The 20322-nt window shown below is 42.0% G+C and overlaps 2 protein-coding genes across 2 annotated transcripts in view; both read left to right on the top strand.

Moving 5' to 3' along the window:
* Positions 1 to 19: 19 nt before the first annotated feature.
* fam221a (family with sequence similarity 221 member A) lies at positions 20 to 16547 on the top strand. The gene is made up of 7 exons (XM_078428655.1): positions 20 to 138; positions 1685 to 1858; positions 4174 to 4364; positions 5970 to 6176; positions 11639 to 11749; positions 14420 to 14505; positions 16355 to 16547. Exons 1-7 carry the CDS (start codon positions 74 to 76, stop codon positions 16463 to 16465), a joined length of 945 nt encoding a protein of 314 aa, XP_078284781.1. The 5' UTR covers positions 20 to 73; the 3' UTR covers positions 16466 to 16547.
* A 570-nt stretch (positions 16548 to 17117) lies between these two features.
* The window catches only part of stk31 (serine/threonine kinase 31), a 68768-nt gene continuing 65563 nt past the window's right edge, over positions 17118 to 20322 (top strand). The window contains exon 1 of the mRNA XM_078423048.1: positions 17118 to 17252. Coding sequence (XP_078279174.1) covers positions 17118 to 17252 — 135 coding nt within the window. The remainder of the gene's footprint in view (positions 17253 to 20322) is intronic.

Genomic DNA, 20322 nt, shown 5'->3' with positions numbered 1-20322 from the left:
CCTTTCAGCCCGAGCGCTCCGGGCGCAGTGGCTGCCGGGCGCTCGCTCCCGTTGCCAGGTTACGGCGCTGCCCATGGAGCGCATCAGCCTGGACAGGGATGCGCTCGCCGCCGTCGATTCCTATGTGGAGTATCGGAGGTGAGGGACCAACGGCCACCTTGTCTGGCTCCGAGTCTGTCCCTCCCACCCACTGTCGAGTACTCGAAGCCGAGGGAGAATTTGTGGCTGTGGGTTGGACTACAGGTCTGGGACTGGGGTCGTGGGCCACTGGTTCCGAGATCGGGGATCGGGGATACAGGTTCTAGGGATTCTAAATAAATGGGCAAAAAGATGGCAAGTAAAGTTTCAGTGACAGGAATAAACAGATTATCATCTAAAAAAGAGAGACTACAAAAGAGTGAGATTCAGCGAACAATGAATGTCTTATAGTGAATAAATTACAAAAGGTTAGCAGGCAAATCAATAGGTAAGTTAATGAGGCAAAATGGGTTTTTGACCTTTATTGCAAAGAAGTTGGAGTTTATGAACAGAAAGGTTTTGTAATAGTTGTACAGGGTGTTGCTGAGGCCACACCTGGAATACTGTGGACATTTTCGGTCCCCAGAATTGAAGGGGATATGGCAACATTTGGAGAATTTGAAGGGGATATGGTCTTTCTTCCCTGTGAGGGTAAGAGGAATACAATGAATAAGAGAGAATAGATCAGAGTTCCGAAAATAAAGATATATAATCAATATAGATGGACCAACTAAAAGCAAAAAAGCAGACCTTGCTAATATGAGTTGTTCATTAGCCCAATATCAACAATCATCAGACAGGTTAGTTCAAAATTCACATTTGGGGAATTCTTGGTCCAATCAATGCTAGAAATTAATTTAATTTATTTTCAGCCATCACTGTAGTTTAGTATTTGCATCAAAATGGAGCTGGTTAGAATTTAACTCTGCAATGCCACCAGGCCTTTGCTATATTTGTTATATTTGTCACCGCTAATGCACTGACACCAGTGATTTCCCAATGTTTGTTTATCAGAAAACTGTCCCATGAATAAAAAAACACGATTCACAGTCTCTTTCTGCTTTATTTCACCTTTAACTGTTTATGGCCTGAAGTGTACTTCTCAGCCAGCGAGGAATACTATTGAACATGCATTTGCAAATTAAACATATTCATTAGAGCATAAATAAAAATCATGAACAATCAGTTAAAAAAACCTGATTACTCACGATTAAAAATAAGTAAGACAATGTGTTACTTATGGTATAGGGTTTAAGGTTTACAATCATTATAGCAGACTATGAAACTAAGTATTGTAATGAATGAGAAAGAACATATCTGATGTTTTCAATAACTTAGAAAACGTATATTTTCTTAACTGTTTGATAACAAACCAACACTTTTCTGCCAATTATGTAAAGGGATAATATTCTTTAAATCTGCAAATGGTTCTAATTTTTTGTTCATTAACTGAATTGGTGATTACAGGTTTAACTTGGTTTGTGTAGGAAGGAACTGCAGATGCTGGTTTAAACCGAAGATAGACACAAAAAGCTGGAGTAACTCTGCGGGACAGGCAACATCTCTGGAGGGGAGGAATGGGTGATGTTTCGGGTCGAGGCCCTTCTTCAGACTGCTGGTTTGGTTTCTTGCTTGGTTTACTTAATTTGGTTTCTTCTGTTCTTAGGATTGTTGGTGAGGATGATGCGGGAACCCTCTTTTCTCCAGAGGAATATGAGAGATACAAGAAGACAGTGTTGCCAATACGATTGCAGAATCGATTGTTTGTCAGCTGGACATCACCCAATGGCATGGATTGCAAATTAGTTGGCCCAGAAACACTCTGTTTTTGCAGGCATAGGTAGTATTTTAAATTTATTTTGTTTTTGCTGTTTATATGTTATTTAAACATATTCAACTTTCCATTTTTAGCAAAAAAAACAGAGCTGGAGTAACTCAGTGGGTCACGCAACATCTCTGGATAACATTGGTAGGCAACATTTCGGATCCAAACTCTTCTTCAGACTGATTGTTGCAGGGAGGAAAAAACTGGAAGAAAGGTGGGGGACAGGAGGAAGCACAAGTGATATTTGGATTTGCATGAAGGGGGGTTGACTGACAGATGAGTGTACGAAGGCCAGAGAAGAAAAAGAGACAAAGGCTGTGAGATAAGTACAGGCGATGCATGAATTGTGAGGCCAGAGAAAAGGATGTAGTTGGGAGGGGATAGGGAAAAGAGGAGCAGAATAGTGGTTGAAATGGATGCGCATCCTGGTGGGGAACAGGGAAGAGAGGGGGGAGTAGAGGAGGATGTGCTGTTAGTTAGTTATCTAAAATTGGAGAATTAATTGTTCATACCATTGGGATGTAAGCTATGCAAGCAGAATATAAGGTGCTGTTCATCCAGTTTGCAAGTGGCCTCTCTCTGGCAATGGAGGAGTCTCAGAACAGAAAGGTCAATATGGGAATGGAAGGGAAGTTTAAATGATTAACAACCAGGAGATCAAGGGGAAGGCCAAGGGGAAGGAGAGGCGCAGGCTGGTCCAGGAGAAAGTGAGGGCAGCGGTGGAGGAGGAGAGGTCCAGCAGAGCGGTTGGCTTGAGGCAGCAGGGGGCCTGGATAAGGTGGGAGCAGGCCATGGACCGAAAAGTCTCATGGACTGAGCTCAGGCAGGCTGAACCACAGTGTATCAAGTTCCTAGTCCAGGCAGTGTACGATGTCCTGCCCAGCCCATCGAACCTCTTCATCTGGGGCAAAGATGAATCTCCGGATTGCCCGCGATGCGTAGGCAAGGGGACGTTAGAACACATCCTGAGCTGCTGTCCAAAGGCTCTTGGGCAGGGCCGGTACATCTGGCGTCACGACCAGGTTCTGAAACCCATTGCAGAAGCCATCAGCATGGGAATCAGCAGCTGTAGATGAGCACGCCCCACCACCCAGATGATCACCTTTGTGAAGGCTGGAGTGCAGCTGCCAAGAACCACAGCAGCCAAGAATCCGTCGGGAATCCTGGCGACTGCGCAGGACTGGCAGCTTTCTGTAAACCTGGTGAAACAGCTGAAGTTCCCACGGCGCATCGCCACGACACACCCTGAGGCCAGACATCCTCCTGGTCTCAGAGGCGACCAAAAACATTGCCTTGTTGGAACTGACAGTGCCGTGGGAGGGCCATCTAGAGGAGGCCCACGAGAGAAAGAAGACCAAATACGAAGAGTTGGTCATGGACTGCCATAAGCAGGGCTGGAAGGCAAGGTGTATGCCATTGAGGTTGGCTGTAAAGTTTTGCAGAGCAATTGCTCTATAAGGCCTTGAGTGCACTGGGCATCACCGGAATGGAGAGGAGAAGAGCCACCAAGAACACCACAGAGGCAGCGGAGGAAGCCTGGAGATGGCTCTGGATCAGGAGAGGAGATCCATGGAGAGGAGATCCATGGAGAGGAGCGAATGCCGCCTGAACACAAGTCGTGGTCTGATCAACCACGGTTGGGTCGCCTGGGCGAGGGTGTCTGATGATGAAAGACCAGAAACACCCAATGACCCCAGGTTACATCACTGATGATGTGTTCAGGAGCATCAAGAGATGTATTTATCAATCAATAATTTCAGTCCACTAAAAGCATACAAAATTTTCATGATCTACTTTAATCATTTGCTTATCATTATCATCCTTGTAAATTATTTGCTTATTAAAATATCACTCTACACATTATTTAAAAATAAAAATCTCCCTTTAGATTCCTTGTGACCAACATCACCAGAGCAGATCTAACTATGTATGATATTGTGTTACATTGCACTCTCCATCCACCTTATGGGTTATCGACAAGTGGAGTGAAATTATAGATGTGATTTTATTTAGACACAGGTATAATTCTTTCCCATTTAAATTTTTTTTTTGACCTTTAATTCATTTCAAATTTCTGTGGCCATGTTCACAAATGGGAAAGTTTGCACGTAATTGGACCATTCTATCAGTATGAGCACTTCATATACAGAAGGTTGGCATCATTACACAAAAATTTACAATAGCGATTTCTATTCTAAGTTCATGTTTAGTGTTCATGGATGGAAATGGAATTGTACATAAAATATATGTTGATAAGTTTTTGGATTGTGCTGCCTTCTTTCAAACCACTAATATAAATGATCTGAAATGTTTCCATTTTGTTCTTAAAGATATAAACAGCACAAAACGGATTTCAAAGAAATTCCAACAAAACGTCCAATTTTGCTGCCCTGCAGAGCACAAGGTTGCAGGTGTATCTCTTACAATTATGTGCCACTGAATGGAACTCAACCAATTCGTTGCAGGTGCAAACATTATGCAGATGACCATGATGAACTGGCACCTAATAAGTGCAAGAAGTGTAAGCATAGTTTATTATTAACAAAAGCCTATATTTCTATAAGATTTTAAAATTATCGCTTTTATTCTAATCTTCCCTTTAAAATCTTACTTTCTAGTATCTCAATTGTTGTTAAAGAGAACCTTTCACAGACCTTCATAACTTAAATCCTGTTCCAGTAAAAAATGTTCTTAGCTTCTTGAGTTTTATTTTGTTACTGAAGACATACACAGTATAAAACATATTTCAAGGACATTCCAATAACAGCACCCAGTTTTGCTATCCAGCATATCCCATCCCCAATAACAACAAGGGAATCATTGAGTCAGAATCTGGTGCCAAATTAATAGTCATTCAACAGGGAAATGGGCTTTCCCATTCATTGCCTGCACTGTTCATCCATTTACACCAATCCTTAAGAAGTTCCCATTTTATTCTTACATAATGCCAATCAACTTTCTCAGAATTCAACTATTTACCTCCACATTATGGGCAATTTACAACGACTACTTGATCTTCAACTCTAGACACAAGGAACTCAAGTTTACAAAAAAAAAGACACAAAGTGCTCGAGTAATTCAGCAGCCGGGCAGCCTCTCTGGAGGACATAAGAGGCAATGTTTTGGGTCGGAATCCTTCAGACTGATTGTAGTGGGGGGGGGGGGGGGGAGCTGAAAGAGAAATTGGGGTCAGGATTCAAAATGTCACTTTCCATGTCCTCCAGATCATGGAAAGAGCATGGCCCAGTCTTACCTTGTGGAGAGCATGAAAATAGTGTGACCCAGATTTCCATGGAAGCCACGAAAGCATGACCTCACATCCTAAAATTAGATGTCTGAAAACAACCTACAATATGCTCTATTTAAATTGACACAATAGGATTAATTAAGGAAAGAGCTGGAGTGTGTGACAGTTTACACGGTGCACAGTTGAGTAGTTCTGAAACAGAGCAGCACTAAATGCAGTACATCAAATCGCACTCTTACTCTCAGAAGGCAAAGCTTAACTAGGTTGTCGCTGGGGTAGTATAGTGTTCTAATATCAGCACATTTATTACAGGCTGTGGTGTCCATGTTATTTCTAATTTGTAGCACAGTCTATCATTATGCCAAAAAGGACACAAATTGCTGTAGTAACTTTCCAGGCAGCATCTCTGTCGGCAATGGTTTGGTGCTGTTTCAGGTCGGAACCAGTTAATCAGACTAATTGTAGGTGGGGTGGGGGAGGGGGCATGGAAAGAAAACTGAAAGAGTGACAGGTCCCTTTAGGTTCATATAGATGAGGGTTCTTGATAGGCAGGCAGTTGGACAAAGGCCAGAGATGAAAGACAGAAAGTGTGAGACAAAAGGATTGAAGAGTTGCAAATTGTGAAGCCGGAGGAAGGAATGTAGGTGGAAGAAGAGGGGGAGGGGAGAAATAGGTGAGAGTCCAGGTGAATTTCAACTGTGTTTCTTTGTTTCAAATGTATTTTAATGTGACAGGATGTGTTATTGAAATGTAACGCAGTTATTCATTTTTATTGAAGATAGTTTTGATTGTACATTAGTACACTTTCTAGTCGTTTCCCCTGAAATGTTTTTGCATGTGATATCAAGTGTTGAGCTTAAAAAATATGTTCTTTACCAGGTACAACTTGTGCTGGGTTTCACAGCTCCTTTACCTGTGGCTGTACTGAGCCAACATACACTCATACAATGATTGTCGAGACCAAAGCAGAGCGTTTGGCAAGAGGACGATCGGTGGGACCAGATGTTCCCTATGCTGCTATGGGAGGTCTCACTGGATTTAATGCACTAGCAGAAGGATATATGCGGCTTGACTCAAGTGGAATAGGTTTGTGTTTTCAGTGGTTTGAATATGATATAATGCAGAGAAATAAATACTATAAAATGAGAACTAACTTTTAATTGGCAGATTATCTTTATCATTTTATTTTCTTGACACGACACTCCCCAGTTAAATAAGCATTAAAACATAACGCTATTTATCCGAAGGGTCTTGACCTGGAGCGTTACCTATTCTTCTCCAGAAATGCTACCTGACCCGCTGAGTTACTCCAGCACATTGAGTGTGTAGGATATTTTGTCACCCGATTGTGAGTATGTTTTGTTTCACTGATTGTGGTCTATGGGTCAGGAAGTCAAGGATCCAATTGGAGAGAGGACTGTTGAACCCTAGGTCCAGGAGTCTGAAGATAAATTTGGTTGGAATTATGATGTTGAAGGTGTTGCTGTGGTCAATAAATACGAAGGCATCCTTGTTATTCAGATGTTCCAGGGATAGGTGCAGGGCCAGAGAGATGGCGTCTGCCATGGACCTGTTATGTGATTGATGAATTGCAGTGGATCTAAGCTGTCTAGGAGGCTAGAGTTTATGTGCACTATGACCGGCCTCTCGAAGCACTTCATTTTGGTGGATGTCAGAGCTACAGGATGGGAGTCATTAAGGCGCACTACCAGGTTTTTCTTTGACATCGAGATGATAATGGTCTTAAAGCTGGTGAGAGCCACAGAATGGGCTGGGGAGAGTTTAAACATGTCTGCGAGTACCCCTGTCAGCTGGTCCAAGCAGCTTCTGAGGATACGGCTGGGAACTCTACCTGAGCCAGTCGCTTTCCGTGGGTTCACTCTCAGGAAGACCAATCTGACATCTCCGATGGTGACTGTGGGTACAGGAGCACCCAAGGTTTTTGGAGCGGGTGACATAATTTAATTGCCCTTTTGTTCGACACTAGCATAGAATGTAGCAAGCTCTTGGGGAGAGATGCATTATTACCAATGTCACTGCTCAACTTTATTTTATTACCTATTATAGTATGCCAGCCTTGCCACAGTCAATTGGTGTTTGTGTGGTTATTCTTGCCTGGACTCTTGCTTGTTTCAGAATTGTCTCTTGGCATCCTTAATGGCATTGCTAGGGTCAAAGTTTTAATTTTCTGTACAGGTGGGAACCATCCGATAGAACATAACAGACTTGGATCTCGTAGTTCATCCATGGTTTTTGGTTGGGGAACACTTGGTGTTATGGCCAACTTCTCGTCTTTCCTATCAAGCCCCAAAGCTGCCGTTAACGTACAATAGTTGTAACGGTATTTTATTGACGCAAACAATCAACAACAAAGATCTTCACGACGTTTCATTTGCAGTTAGTCTTTATTTGAAGTTGCAATATAACATATTGGCATATCTCTTGTCATCGACTTGTTATTGATTAGTTTGGTAAAAATCAAATGTCCTACCGTATCCCACGTGACTTATACAAACTGCCAGATCTTATCTCCAGCAGATATTTCTTGCTGATCCCTTACGAATCAGATTCTGTTTGCCACAAATGTTTGAAAGTGTTTGATTTTGTTGTTGATGTACTTAAGCACGGTTATGCTATTGGTCCAGAAAATGGATTTGTCCAGTTGAAGCAGTAATTTTCACAGCATTGTGTTAACTCTGGATTTTCCCATTATGAAGTCGTGACTGTATTGCTTGACCAGAAGTTCCTCTTGGCTTGCAATAGATATTCGATTGACAGCAGCGGCAGGACAGCCATTTCCATCCCTGCTATCGTGGTCTTTTCTCAGTTCACCATCCAGAGTAGTTTCATTAGTAATAGAGATTTCTGGATAGTTAACTTCAGTTTCGCTGGTGATGGATTCATTTAGTTTTCCACCATCGACAAAAACTGTAGAGTTCTCTGTGAAACTAGTTTTTTCCAGCAATTACCTTGGTTGAAACATCTTCAAGATGTGCTTTGTTTTCTGGTGCAGGATCCCCTGAAGTTTCCAGTTCTATCATTTCTTGATCTGAAGATTCACAATTTTCTGGTGTTTCTCACACTTCATCTCTTGCGAAGGCAAGTTCTGACTGAACATTCCTAGAGTAAATTCCAGCTGTATCGCTCCAGCTTAGGTAGATTTTTACGATGTTACGGCCAGCTTCTCGTCTTTCTTATCAAGCCCTAAAGCTGCCGTTGACGTAGGATAGTTGGAACGGTATTTTCTTGATGCAAACAATCAACAACATATCTCCACAACATTTCATTTGTAGTTAGTCTTTATTTGAAGTTGCAATATAACGTATTGGCATAGCTCTTGTCACCGACTTGTTATTGATTAGTTTGGTAAAAATCTAATGTACTACTGTATCCTACGTGACTTATACAAACTGCCAGATCTTATCTCCAGCAGATAATATAACAGTATAACAGTATAACAGAACTTTATTGTCATTCGGCATAAATACCGAACGATATTTCTTGCTGATCTTCTATCAGCAGGTTCTTTTAGCTGATATATCGGCAGCTTCTTCTGGCTGATCTTCTGTCAGCCACTTCTTCGAGTGAACTGAAAAAATACGTCGGAGTTGGAAGCTCTCTGGCAACGCCTAGCCCATACATAAGCATAGTATTAACCTTTTAGTGTCCAAAATAATACAGCAGGATTACAAAATAACTAATAAACGCAAAATGGCTCCTACACTTGGATTGACTTCTTTGGCTTGAAGTCCTCCACACTTCCTGATGTAGTTGATTACACCAGATCATGTGTGGCGGCGCTGCACAGCAGCTGCGGCTCACCTGCAGTCCGTTTGTCTTTTTGTGTTTTTTTGTCTTAATTGTAGTGTTTGGATGTGATGTAGTATTTTTTGTTGTTGTGTACTATGTGTGTGGGGGGAACTATAAAAAATTGTCTCTTCCGAACGGAGATGCGACCTATTTTCTGGGTCGTGTCCCCGTTCAAGCTGCGGCCTACCATCGGCCAAACACCTGGAGCTGGCGGCCTCCTGCTGGGACCATCTGGGGCTCTGGTTTCCAGAGCCCGCGAACCGGACTGTACTCGCCACCTGCGGAGCTGGCTGTCTTTGGAGGCTGTGGTGGCGCTGCGAGTGTGGCTGCGACTCGCCTTCTGAGGCTTCGGCCGTGGTCTGCGGACCCTGTGGACGTCGGAAGCTCGCAGGTCCCTTGGTGGGGGCCGACTTCGGGAGCTCCGGCAGCGGCAGCGTCTTCGTCCACCCCGAATCGCAGGTCGGCCCGCAGTGGACCTTTCACCGTCCGGCGCGGCATTAAATAGGCCGCGGGATTTTCCACCACCTCGCGGGGGCTTCAATATCGGGAGCCCCGACCGCCGCGACCTGGCAAGTTTGACTGCCTAACCGCGGGAGAAGATGGCAGGGAAGAGAAAGACATTCTGGCCTTCCATCACAGTGAGGAGGTGACTGGAGGAGACTCACTGTGATGGATGTTTTTTTTGTTGTATGTTGGTTTTGTGATTGTGTGCTTTATTGCTTTCTTTTTATTGCCTCTCATTATTGACTGTGGGTAAAGTAATTTCGTTTAAAAACATGTTTTTGGATGACAATAAAGGCTATTCTATTCTATTCTATACTCATTTCGGTTGGCCACAGAATCCTTGAATATGGACCATTTTGCAATTCAAAGCATTCACGTCTGATCTCATCTGTTCATCAGACCAACATTGAACGTGTAAATGTTTTTCAAATACATGATAGGGAAAACAGAAATGAACAAACTGGAGGTACTTGGGGCATTTACAAAACAGCTTTTTGGACTGCAACCTGCACAAAGACAATACTAGTTCATGTGCAAAATACTGGCAGCCGGCAGGCAGTTTTCAGAGAAAATTGGTTCTATTGCTGGTTTCTGTCACATTAAAATGTGTGCTAACAGGGCAAGACAACACATAAACTATAAATCAGGAAAGGAAGGAAATAATGGTTGACATGGTTAATAATTGATCTTGCACGATAAGGAAATGACCCTGGCCTTTGTGCTTTGGTGTCATTGTGAGGATTAACAAGGGTAAGTTTAATAATGCCACCACTCAGCTAGTGCAAGTGCTTTATTATTATCCTTCTTGATTGTTATGATGATGGCTAAAATTAAAAAGCAGGCTGATGATGTCTTATGATCTCATCCCTCTAAAAATCTTTCTTGGAGATGTGGATTTTCAAAGCCTGTTTTGAAGCCAAGGCAAGATCAAGTGGTATTGTATACCCAGTTGTTGCAACAGCATGCATCGAGTCTGCCCCAACTATACCCTCAGAAATACCAGCACTTTGAAAAAACAAATTGTGTTTGAAGATGGTGCATTAGTGAATCATAAGGTCATAAGTGATAGGAGTAGAATTAGGCCATTCAGCCTAGCAAGTTTACTTCACCATTCAATCATGGCTGATCCATCTCTCCTTCCTAACCCAATTCTGCTGCCTTCTCCCCATAACCTCTGACACCTGTACTAATCAAAAATCTATCTGTGGCTTAAAAATATCCACTGACTTGGCCTCTACAGCTTTCTGTGGCAAAGAATTCCACAGATTCACCACCCTCTGACTAAAGACATTTCTCCTCCTTCCTAAAAGAACGACCTTTAATTCTAAGACTATGACCTCTAGTCCTGGACTCTCCCACTAGTGGAAACATCTTCTCCACATCCACTCTATCCAAGCCTTTCACTATTCTGTATGTTTCAACGAGGTCCCCATAGTCAGGTTTGAAACCGGGTTTCTACCATTGTAAGGCAGCAAATCTATCGCTGTGCCATTGTGCCACCCTTGTAAAGCAGACAGTACCTTGTAGCCTGGGGTCTATGTGATAACATTAAAAAATTAGTGGCATTAGTAAATGAATCTTAGCTCCATATATGATACTGATTTAAAACTAACGTAAAATGTACCTTACAATCAAAATTTATAAATAGGGCAGATTTATGCATTGTAGGGCTGTAAATATACTTTTGAGTGTTAATATTAATAATTGTTGGTAGATAAGTTATGTTTTGTATAAATTGAACATTAGATGAGACAACTTCTAGGATGTCTATTTGAACATCACAAAATCTTGCATCATGGTTTCAGATGAAAACTCCTTATATTTAACCACATTTTCATTGCTTTCTGAGGGATTTGAAAAGAAAGGGATGGACATCTTTCTTTTTTCCAAGCAGAGCACAATCTGAAAATCTTGGTGTATACTTTCTCCCATTTTCAGCTTTTCCTTTGCAACACTAATTTAGTTCACAAACAACTTGCAACTTACCATAGCAACAGTACACTCCCATAGGCAGGTTGCATCGAAGTAAAGTTAATCTCCCGTATTCCTTTATTGCTGCTGATGTATGTCGCTCATACTACCCATGGTTTATTAATTGGATTTAGCAATCATGTGAAATGAAAGGTAACATGCTGAATGGTTATTTGTTAAATGTGCATCAAAGTTCCACTGTCTTCTGGTTTAATTATCTAATTTGTTAAACGGCACATTCATAACATGCTTTATTCTTATAGGAGCACCAAGCAATGAAATTATTGATGCACCTTCGACTTCTATGGACCACCCTTTTCTGAGAGCTTATGCACCACAAGTAGATGCAATAAATGCTGGGCAACCAACAGATGGTAAGAAATAAAAAGAAAAGCATAATTGGACTAGTCCAGATTATATTAAATATAAAAAAGGTGTTTTCTCATTGCTGAAATTATTGTACACAAGTAATCAAAACTAATCTAAAGGTAGCCTCTAATTTTGATATTGTCATACTGTTTCAATAATAAACGACTGATTCTAGATGCCTTTGTTATTTTAGTTGTTTTCAGTTTAGAGACGCAGCATGGAAACAGGTCCTTCAGCCCACCGAGTCCATACCTACCATCGATCACCCATTCATACTAGTTTCATATTATCCCACTTTCTCATCCGCTCCCGACACATTAGAAGCATTTTTTAAAAATAGAGGCCAATTAACCTACAAACCTACACATCTTTGGGATGTGTGAGGATACTGGAGTCCACAGAGTAAATCCACGCGATCACAGGGAGAATATGCGAATTGCACACAGACAGCACCTAAAGTCAGGCTTGAACCCGGGTTTCTAATGCGGTGAGACAGCAGCAGTACCATTGTTGCACTTTCAATTACACCAATCTTAAACTACTTGTTTACTTAAGGTTGCGAATTTTTAGAACTATAGAGGTTTGTGGACAAGCAATCATTTTGTGTATTTAAGAGGGAGATTATTAGATATATGGAAATTAATTGGTGGAGATAGCTTTAGCGCAGAAAAGTAGAGTTGGCAGAGAAGATAGGTCTTGATTGAATTGTATAAACAAATCCTGATACTGATTCTAATGTTCTAAAAATAAAACTTAAACTTCTTTCATAGTTCCAAAAACAAGAACAGTGCAGATTGATAATATAATAGTTAGCAAATCAGCAGTAGAATTTAGCTAGTGAGAGGATAGCAGGGTAGAGGAAGAAAACGATGTGAGGCTGTGGAGTAGGAAAAGTGAAGGGAGAATGCAGGGTAAGAGGACAGGACGAAAGTGATATGGAATCTTTGGCATCAACTCTAGGAATACAGAATCCTTAAGTTAAGGACTGATATGTTGGCTTTTCAAGTGTACTGAAATACACAACAGGGTTATCTGCAACTATGATGGAAGAGTTCTATCAAAAAGGTAGCACTATTTTTCTCTGGGAAAAATTGAAGGACTTGTTTTTAAGTGAACAAAATTTAAATGTATTAGTTGTCAGGGATGCAGTCTGATGAATTGGAGAAAATATATTTTGGAGAAGTTGCATCCATATGGAACTTGACTTGTTTTTATGTCAATATCTGTAATACATGTAGTGACAAATAAAACATGGCTGATGATGGAGCCCTGGAGGACTCCAGAATTAATATTACATAAATGAGATCAGAAGCCTTTTCAAGAAAATCAGTTACTGCAAAATGAGAGATTTAAAATTCAATCAGGTTGGCAAAGTTCCACCTGACCAGATAAGAAGCAATGGGGAGGATAGTGCAGATAAACTCTGTCAAATATTTGCAAAGAGTGCAGGCACAGCTGCTGGCACAGTCACAGTAACTTTGAGGCATTTCAGTCCAGCCATGGGAGATTAATTAAAAAGATTCATGTACAGAATTTTAACCAAGCCAGGCATTTAAAAGAACTCGGAGAGTCTTTTTAATTTTAAATGGAGCAGCAATTTGGAAGGGCAGGTCAAAATTGTATTTTTTGGCAGTGTTTGGTTGATGTGCTATAGATTGTTTTACTAAGACAGTCATTGGATGACCACTAGGAAAGGTAGTCGGAGTAGGCAGACAGTGCAGGGTTTCTTTCTGGCCACCCCCCTCAGTAACAAGTACACCTCTTTGGTAGGGTGGAGAGTGGTATGACCTTTCAGAGAGCAACAGCAGCAGTGGCCACATCTGTAGCACCCAGACTGGCCCTGTGGCTCAGCAAGGAGGGGTGTAGTGCCACAGTGATAGGAGACTCATTAGGGGAACAATCAGGAGATACTGTGATTGCTAAAAAGACATCAGTATGATGTGTTGCCTCCTGGATGCCAGGGTTAAGATGCCTTGAGTGTTTGCAAAACATTCTCCAGGAGGAGGGTGATGAGCCAGAGGTCACTGTGCACATTGGTACTCAATGGTAGAAAACACAAAGGTAGAAAAAGGGTTGAGGTCTTGCAAGTGAATATAATGAGTTAGGAAAGAGTTAGGAAAGAGGTTAAAAACCAGGACCTCCAAAATAATAATTTCTGGATGACTCTTAGTGTACTGTGCTAGTGAGAGCAAATAGTAGAATGATAAGCCAGATGAATGCATGGCTGCAGTGCTAGTGAAGTGACAGGGATTCAAATTCTTAGATTATTGGGATCTCTTCTGGTGCAGTGGTGACCTGTAGCAGGAGGACGGGTTGCACCTGAACTGGAGAGAGATATTATCTTAAAAGGTAAATTTACTGGTGCTGCTCAGATGCGAGGTGGGTGGCGCTGGATTTTCAGGGTGATAAGACCAAGAGCACAGGAAAATTACGGGCAAATACTAAAGTCAAAGAGATCAAGCTTAATAAACAAGTCAGCCAGTTATCTATATGGACTTCGGCGAGATCTTTGACAAGGTGCTGATTCTAGGGTAGTCTGAAAGTTTGGATTATAAGGGATCCAGAGAGAGCTAGCTAATTGGATACATACCCAAAGTCTGAACTGATTAAGCAATCTATTCACATTGTTGAATATGGAATATCTTTTTGTATTATTCTTCCTTCTACCTCTGCAGATGTTCATGGTTTAAGTCGATTTGCTCACCTTCCCACAGCTGAGGAACGAGACATGGCTTACTTTGAAAGTCGCTACCAAGAAAGGGTATGTTCATGCCAGTATAGTAAATAGAGATGTATTCCACTGAATAACAATAATATTTTAGGAATAAACATTATTCTGATACAATAAGGTTGACTATCTGAAAACATTGGATTCACTGTTAAGGTTTGTGCACTTTACCTTGATGGAAAATAAGATGCTGTTCCTCATGTTTACATTAAACTGGGTCAGAGATTAAAGACAGGTTGAAGTGAATGTGGGATGGAGAATTAAAATAACATGCAACTGGAAGCTTGGGGTCATCCTTGAAGACTAAATGGAGGTGTGCTGCAACACAGTCACCCAATCTACATTGAGTTTCCCAGTGCATAGATCATACAATGAGTATTGAATGCAGTATATTAAGGTGGAGTAAACTGAATTGCTGCTTAATATGGACACACACTGTTTGGGTCCCTGGATGCTGAGAAGGAAAAAAGTGAAAGGGCTGCTGTTGTATCTCCAGAGACTGCAAGGGAAAGTGCACTGAGTTGGGCAGTACGTTGATGGAAATGGATAGGCGAACCAGTGAGTCACAGAGAGAACAGTTTCTCTGGGATACTGAAAGGAGTAAATTCATAGACACAAAAAGCTAGAGCAACTCAGCTTGACTCAGTAAATACATGTCTGGCAATTGCATGGCATTGGATGAGGTAGAGTTCCATTAATAATTCTGATATACTATACAATTCTAAGAACATTACCACACAAATATAAAAGCTATCAGAAGTAATTCACCCAAAATTAATCAGGCCTGTGGATCCCAATGATGTGGTTATTTAGCCCTCTTCAGACCGTTCACCTTGTTGTGGTGAAGAGGCTTGCATGCCCCCATGTTTCCGAGAGCGATGCCGTTGGAAGCACCAGCTTCTGGTAGTGCCACCCATGGCGGTAAGGTCGAGGATGAGGGTCCAGACTAAGACCAATCAAACCTACAAGACCTCAACGGCGGACCAGGCGGACAATCTTGAACTCAATGGCTGGGAAGACGGATGAAGGCTGCAACAGATCTATCAGCTCCAATCATTTTGGTTCCCTTGCCATTGGAACTAGTTGACTGATCTGTGAAGGACCGTGTGCTTCTTGGCATGCAACATCAAGTACACGATAAGCAAACACAAGCACAGGCGTCTTCGTCTTCGGAATGTAGACCATCATCCTTGACCTCGAGGGATAGCCATGACAACGACGTTTATTTAGCATTCCATATCAACTCCCATATTTTTGCTTAATTTCAGGGCAAAGGCTTGAAAATGGAAAGTCCCTCATTTTGTTGATCAAAGTTATAATAAAACTCTGTAAATTGACCAGGCTTAGTTAGGTCTTATCGAAATTTTACTGAACTTAAATTTTCACATATTTTTTTTTAATTCCAGAAAAATGTTGGGAGCTTCATGCATTGTGCTCAGAGCCACAATCTATGGATTCCAATTAACTCCACTTTCAATATTTTATAGCATTCAACTCCTGGCCTGATCATACTATTTTACTATTTATCTAATAGATCAGATATTCAATTCAAATCTCTACTCTTCTCCCTACGATACAATTTATTTTATGGTACACATTTTGAGAGTATAATTTTACATAAATGTTTTACTTCACGTTGTATAGACATTAAGGAACGATTTGATGTAAATAATTAAACCTTTACATTTTAAAAAAAAATGCCATATGGAGCTCCAAGGGCATGAAGCACATTTATTGAACCATGATCTGTACTGTGAAAAGTAACAGGGGAAAATGTCTAATCTTGACTTTTTTAAATGTACTTCATTTGTACATTATTTTACCTGTGAACATTAAATTATTGCATTTATTATGGTAGTTACTTTACAGCTCTGTTTTTCAGCTCAAATTGGAAAGGGCTGCAAAGGGACGGAAAAAGATTTCTGCAATGAAAGGTGAAACTTCACAACCATCCAAAGAACCTTCAAAAGGACCAAAAAAAGGAAAATTCTAAGAACATACATGTTATCAATGTGTTATTTTTGTTTCCCTTGTACATTGGATGCATGATTACTGTCAATTTTTGGAATAAACACTACACACTTGTGTTATGTTGTGCCAGACTTGAACTGTCATATCATTTTTACCATCCCATGTACCTTTAATATTGTAATCTTGATAAAAAAATAAACATTTCAGCTATGAAAGTAAAAATTTGTTTAGGTAATTTTGAAAATACAAATCTGATAAATCAGAGAAAGATTGCTATAATTAACCGGGATATGAGGATCAATACTAAGAACGGAACATATGCCACCAGAAGTGGTATGTTCCTTTTGGTTGGAGTGCAGTTTGAACTATGAATATTGGCATTCAACTTTAACTGCAGAGGCATGTCCCCATTGGTGAATAGTAACATTTTATAGCGCATCATAGGACAACGCAGCCTGGTTGATTGCCACTCATCCATCATGCCACTAATTATTTTTTCCTCCTTCAATTCTGCATTTTAAGTTAAATGTTACTCTCTGCAAGATTCACTGCAGCAACGTGCTAACGACATTACAAGGTTTAGTAGATGTTTGAACACTACCACCTGCATATTCCTCTCCAAGTCACAAACTGTTCAGTGAGTGGTAACATCACCATTCTAAATTAAGAAGTTAATGAGCCTGAAACAGAAAGGAACTGATGATCGACATATCAGAACTTTGAAGGAGGTGGCTATGGGGCTAACGGATGCACAATTTATCATTCTTAAAAATTCTAAACATTCAGGAATAGTTGCTGCAGATAGGAGGGTATCAAATATGAGAATTTTGAGAAGGGATGGTAAAAGCAGGGAACTACTGACCTGTTAGCCTGATATCAGGAGTTATGAAAATGCTGGAAGATATCATAAAAGATATGATATCAAGAAAATAATAATCTAATTGAGTAGAGTTTTCTAATGTATTTGAGTTTGGGAACGAGTAAAATAGAACTAGTGGAGTACAACAGGGATGAGTATTTGTGCCCCAACAATCTATTTTGACGATTTGGGTGAGGGGATGAAACTGAATAGGGGTGAGGTTGCAAAGGTGACTTGGGATAGACAAGCTAAGTGAGCGAGCAATAATCAGGCTGACAGAGTACAATGTGGAACAATGTGAGGATATCTGCTTTGGTAGAAAAATACAGGCTGAATTTGACGTGGTGGAGACATTGGGTAAAGTACGCTCCTATTATATGAGAAATAAAATGTGGCCTCATTAAAACATGTAAAATATTCAGAGGGCTTGTCATAGTAAATGCAGGGAAGATATTTCTCTTATCTAAAGGATCAGTCTCAGAATAAGAGGTTGATTATTTACGACCATACATGTGGTGGTTGGTGAATCTTTGGAATTCTCTGTCCAAGAAGATTGGTCAGATTGCATTCAAAATATATATTACTGGAAGCCTGGATAAAAGAGGAATCAATGTTTATGGAGACGGCATGGAAATTGTGTTTGGGATAGAAGATAATCCCTGAATTTGTTGAATAGTGGAGCAGGTTGGAGAGACAAAACGGGATAAAAGTGTCCCCTGCTCTTCTTCCTTCAGTTCTTATGTCATTTTGACTGTCGGTCCACAACATGCACATTTCAAATACACTTTGTATTCTGTAAGATGCTACCAGAGTCTGAAGAAGGGTCTCGACCCGAAACGTCACCCATTCCTTCTCTCCCGAGATGCTGCCTGACCTGCTGAGTTACTCCAGCATTTTGTGAATAAATACCTTTGGTTTGTTATGTAATCTGTAATTTATTTCCCAATCTGTGCTTTTGCATTTCCTCAGCACATATGCCAGAGAGACCTATAAAGACAGAGATCCTAATTTACTTCAGTGGAATGAATGGCTTACAAGGGAGGTATCCAAGGACAAGGTTATTTACCTCTTTTGGAATTTGTTTGGCCAATGACTTCAGATGTGTAGAAACATTTCCAAAATATCCCTTCTGATTTGCACACCATCTTCATATGGGCATATATCATTAAATCGGGAACTCGTAACTCAATAGTACTCTAGGATTATCTTCAAAGCCGTCGCAGTTTAGGAAAGTGGCTTACTTCCTCACTCCCGATGGAGTGCTGGCCATCGCAGCAATGCCCAGATCCTAAAAAAATGAATTAAAAAGTGAGTTTGCTTCAATTATCTGAAACATTTTTTATGTTCTAAGTGTTTGTAACATTATGTTGTGGTCACGTTGCCATGCGGGACACTAGATTGTCGCCCATTGTGACAGGTGTCCAAGCCTATTGTAATATCACGCAGATATGTAACATATGATCAGTTGTAGATTTACAACATCTTGAAAACAGGCCTGCAGTCACAACGAAAATTCAATTGAAACGAAATCAAACTTGCTCTAGTTTGGCGTTATTCGTGATTCGTATGACAATATTATTTATGTCTCAATACACATTCAAAAATAAATTTACATTTAAGTTGCTAAATTATTGAATGGTGGTCGGCGTGGACTGTCTGATTCCATGTAAGTTTTGCGTTGTTCTTTTGTAATTTTTCGACGTGCAATGACACCACGCCGACTTTGCAATATGTTCCGTTTTCCTTTGCATGCTGGTGTCGCGGTTTGATACGAGCTGTTTGATTTCAAACCCCCACTTTGTTTGTTGCGGTGGGATGGGGGATGTTGCAACATTTAAAGCCAGATGCATTGTTTGTATCGGGAGTTTAAAGAGGAGAGGAGTGTGTGAGAGGGGGAGTGAGTGAGTGAGTGAGAGGGGGAGTGAGTGAGGGTAGGAGGGTGTGGGAGGGTGAGTGAGTGGGAGGGTGAGTGAGTGGGAGGGAGTGAGTGGGAGGGAGTGAGTGAGAGGGAGGGAGGGAGTGAGGAAGTGGGAGAGGGGAGGGAGTGAGGGTGAGTGGGAGGGGGAGTGAGTGGGAGAGGGAGTGAGTGGGAGGGGGAGAGAGAGAGTGAGGGTGAGAGAGGGAGGGAGTGGGAGGGTGAGTGGAAGAGGGAGTGAGTGGGAGGGAGAGGGTAGGAGTGAGTGAGTGGGAGAGGAAGGGGAGAGAGGGGGTGAGTGGGAGAGGGAGGGAGTGAGTGTGAGAGAGAGAGTGAGGGTGAGAGAGTGAGGGTGAGAGAGGGGGGGGAGTGGGAGGGTGAGTGGAAGAGAGGGAGGGAGTGAGTGAGAGGGTAGGAGTGAGTGAGTGAGTGGGAGAGGGAGTGAGTGTGAGAGGAAGGGGGAGAGAGGGGGTGAGTGGGAGAGAGGGAGTGAGTGGGAGATCACGCCGGGGGTGAAGCTGCCAGTCGGGGTCGGACACAGGCTTAAAGAGCAGCCCCGTCAGCCGCGTGGTCGCCCACGTGGAAGGTGGCGGGAATTGCCGCCTTGTCCCGCCCTGCTCTGCCCTCCTCTCCCCTGCCCGGTGCCTACCCTCCCCTCCCCTCCCCAACCCTGCTCTGCCCCGCCCTACCCCCTGGGTCTTGGCGGTGGCACTTTGCTGCTCGGGGTCAGGTATGCATCATGTCCCGCTGATGAAAGTTGTCGGGGGGAAAATCCTTGTTTGTATCAGAAATTAAATGAACGTTCGCCAACATTTGTGTGTGTTGGTGCTTTCTCCCCGCCCCTTGCAGGCCGAGCACGTTGTTGTTGGCGCTAGCCTCTGGGCTTTGCAGAGGCCTCTGGGTGCAGCCACAGGGTCCCTCTGGGTGCAGCCACAGGGTGCCTCTGGGTGCAGCCACAGGGTCCCTCTGGGTACAGCCACAGGGTGCCTCTGGGTGCAGCCACAGGGTCCCTCTGGGTACAGCCACAGGGTGCCTCTGGGTAGTGCAGTGCAGCCACAGGGTCCCTCTGGGTGCCTCTGGGCAGTGCAGTGCAGCCACAGATCTG

Source organism: Rhinoraja longicauda, chromosome 2 (assembly GCF_053455715.1).
Source record: "Rhinoraja longicauda isolate Sanriku21f chromosome 2, sRhiLon1.1, whole genome shotgun sequence".
NCBI classification, from domain to species: Eukaryota; Metazoa; Chordata; class Chondrichthyes; order Rajiformes; family Arhynchobatidae; genus Rhinoraja; species Rhinoraja longicauda.
This window is presented reverse-complemented; position numbering and strand designations above follow the sequence as displayed.

Coding starts and splice junctions, on each gene's coding strand:
- fam221a (XM_078428655.1), top strand. CDS start 74: ATGGAGCGCATCAGCCTGGACAGGGATGCGCTCGCCGCCGTCGATTCC. Junction 139..1,684: donor TCCTATGTGGAGTATCGGAG/GTGAGGGACCAA, acceptor TTCTGTTCTTAG/GATTGTTGGTGAGGATGATG. Junction 4,365..5,969: donor ACCTAATAAGTGCAAGAAGT/GTAAGCATAGTT, acceptor GTTCTTTACCAG/GTACAACTTGTGCTGGGTTT.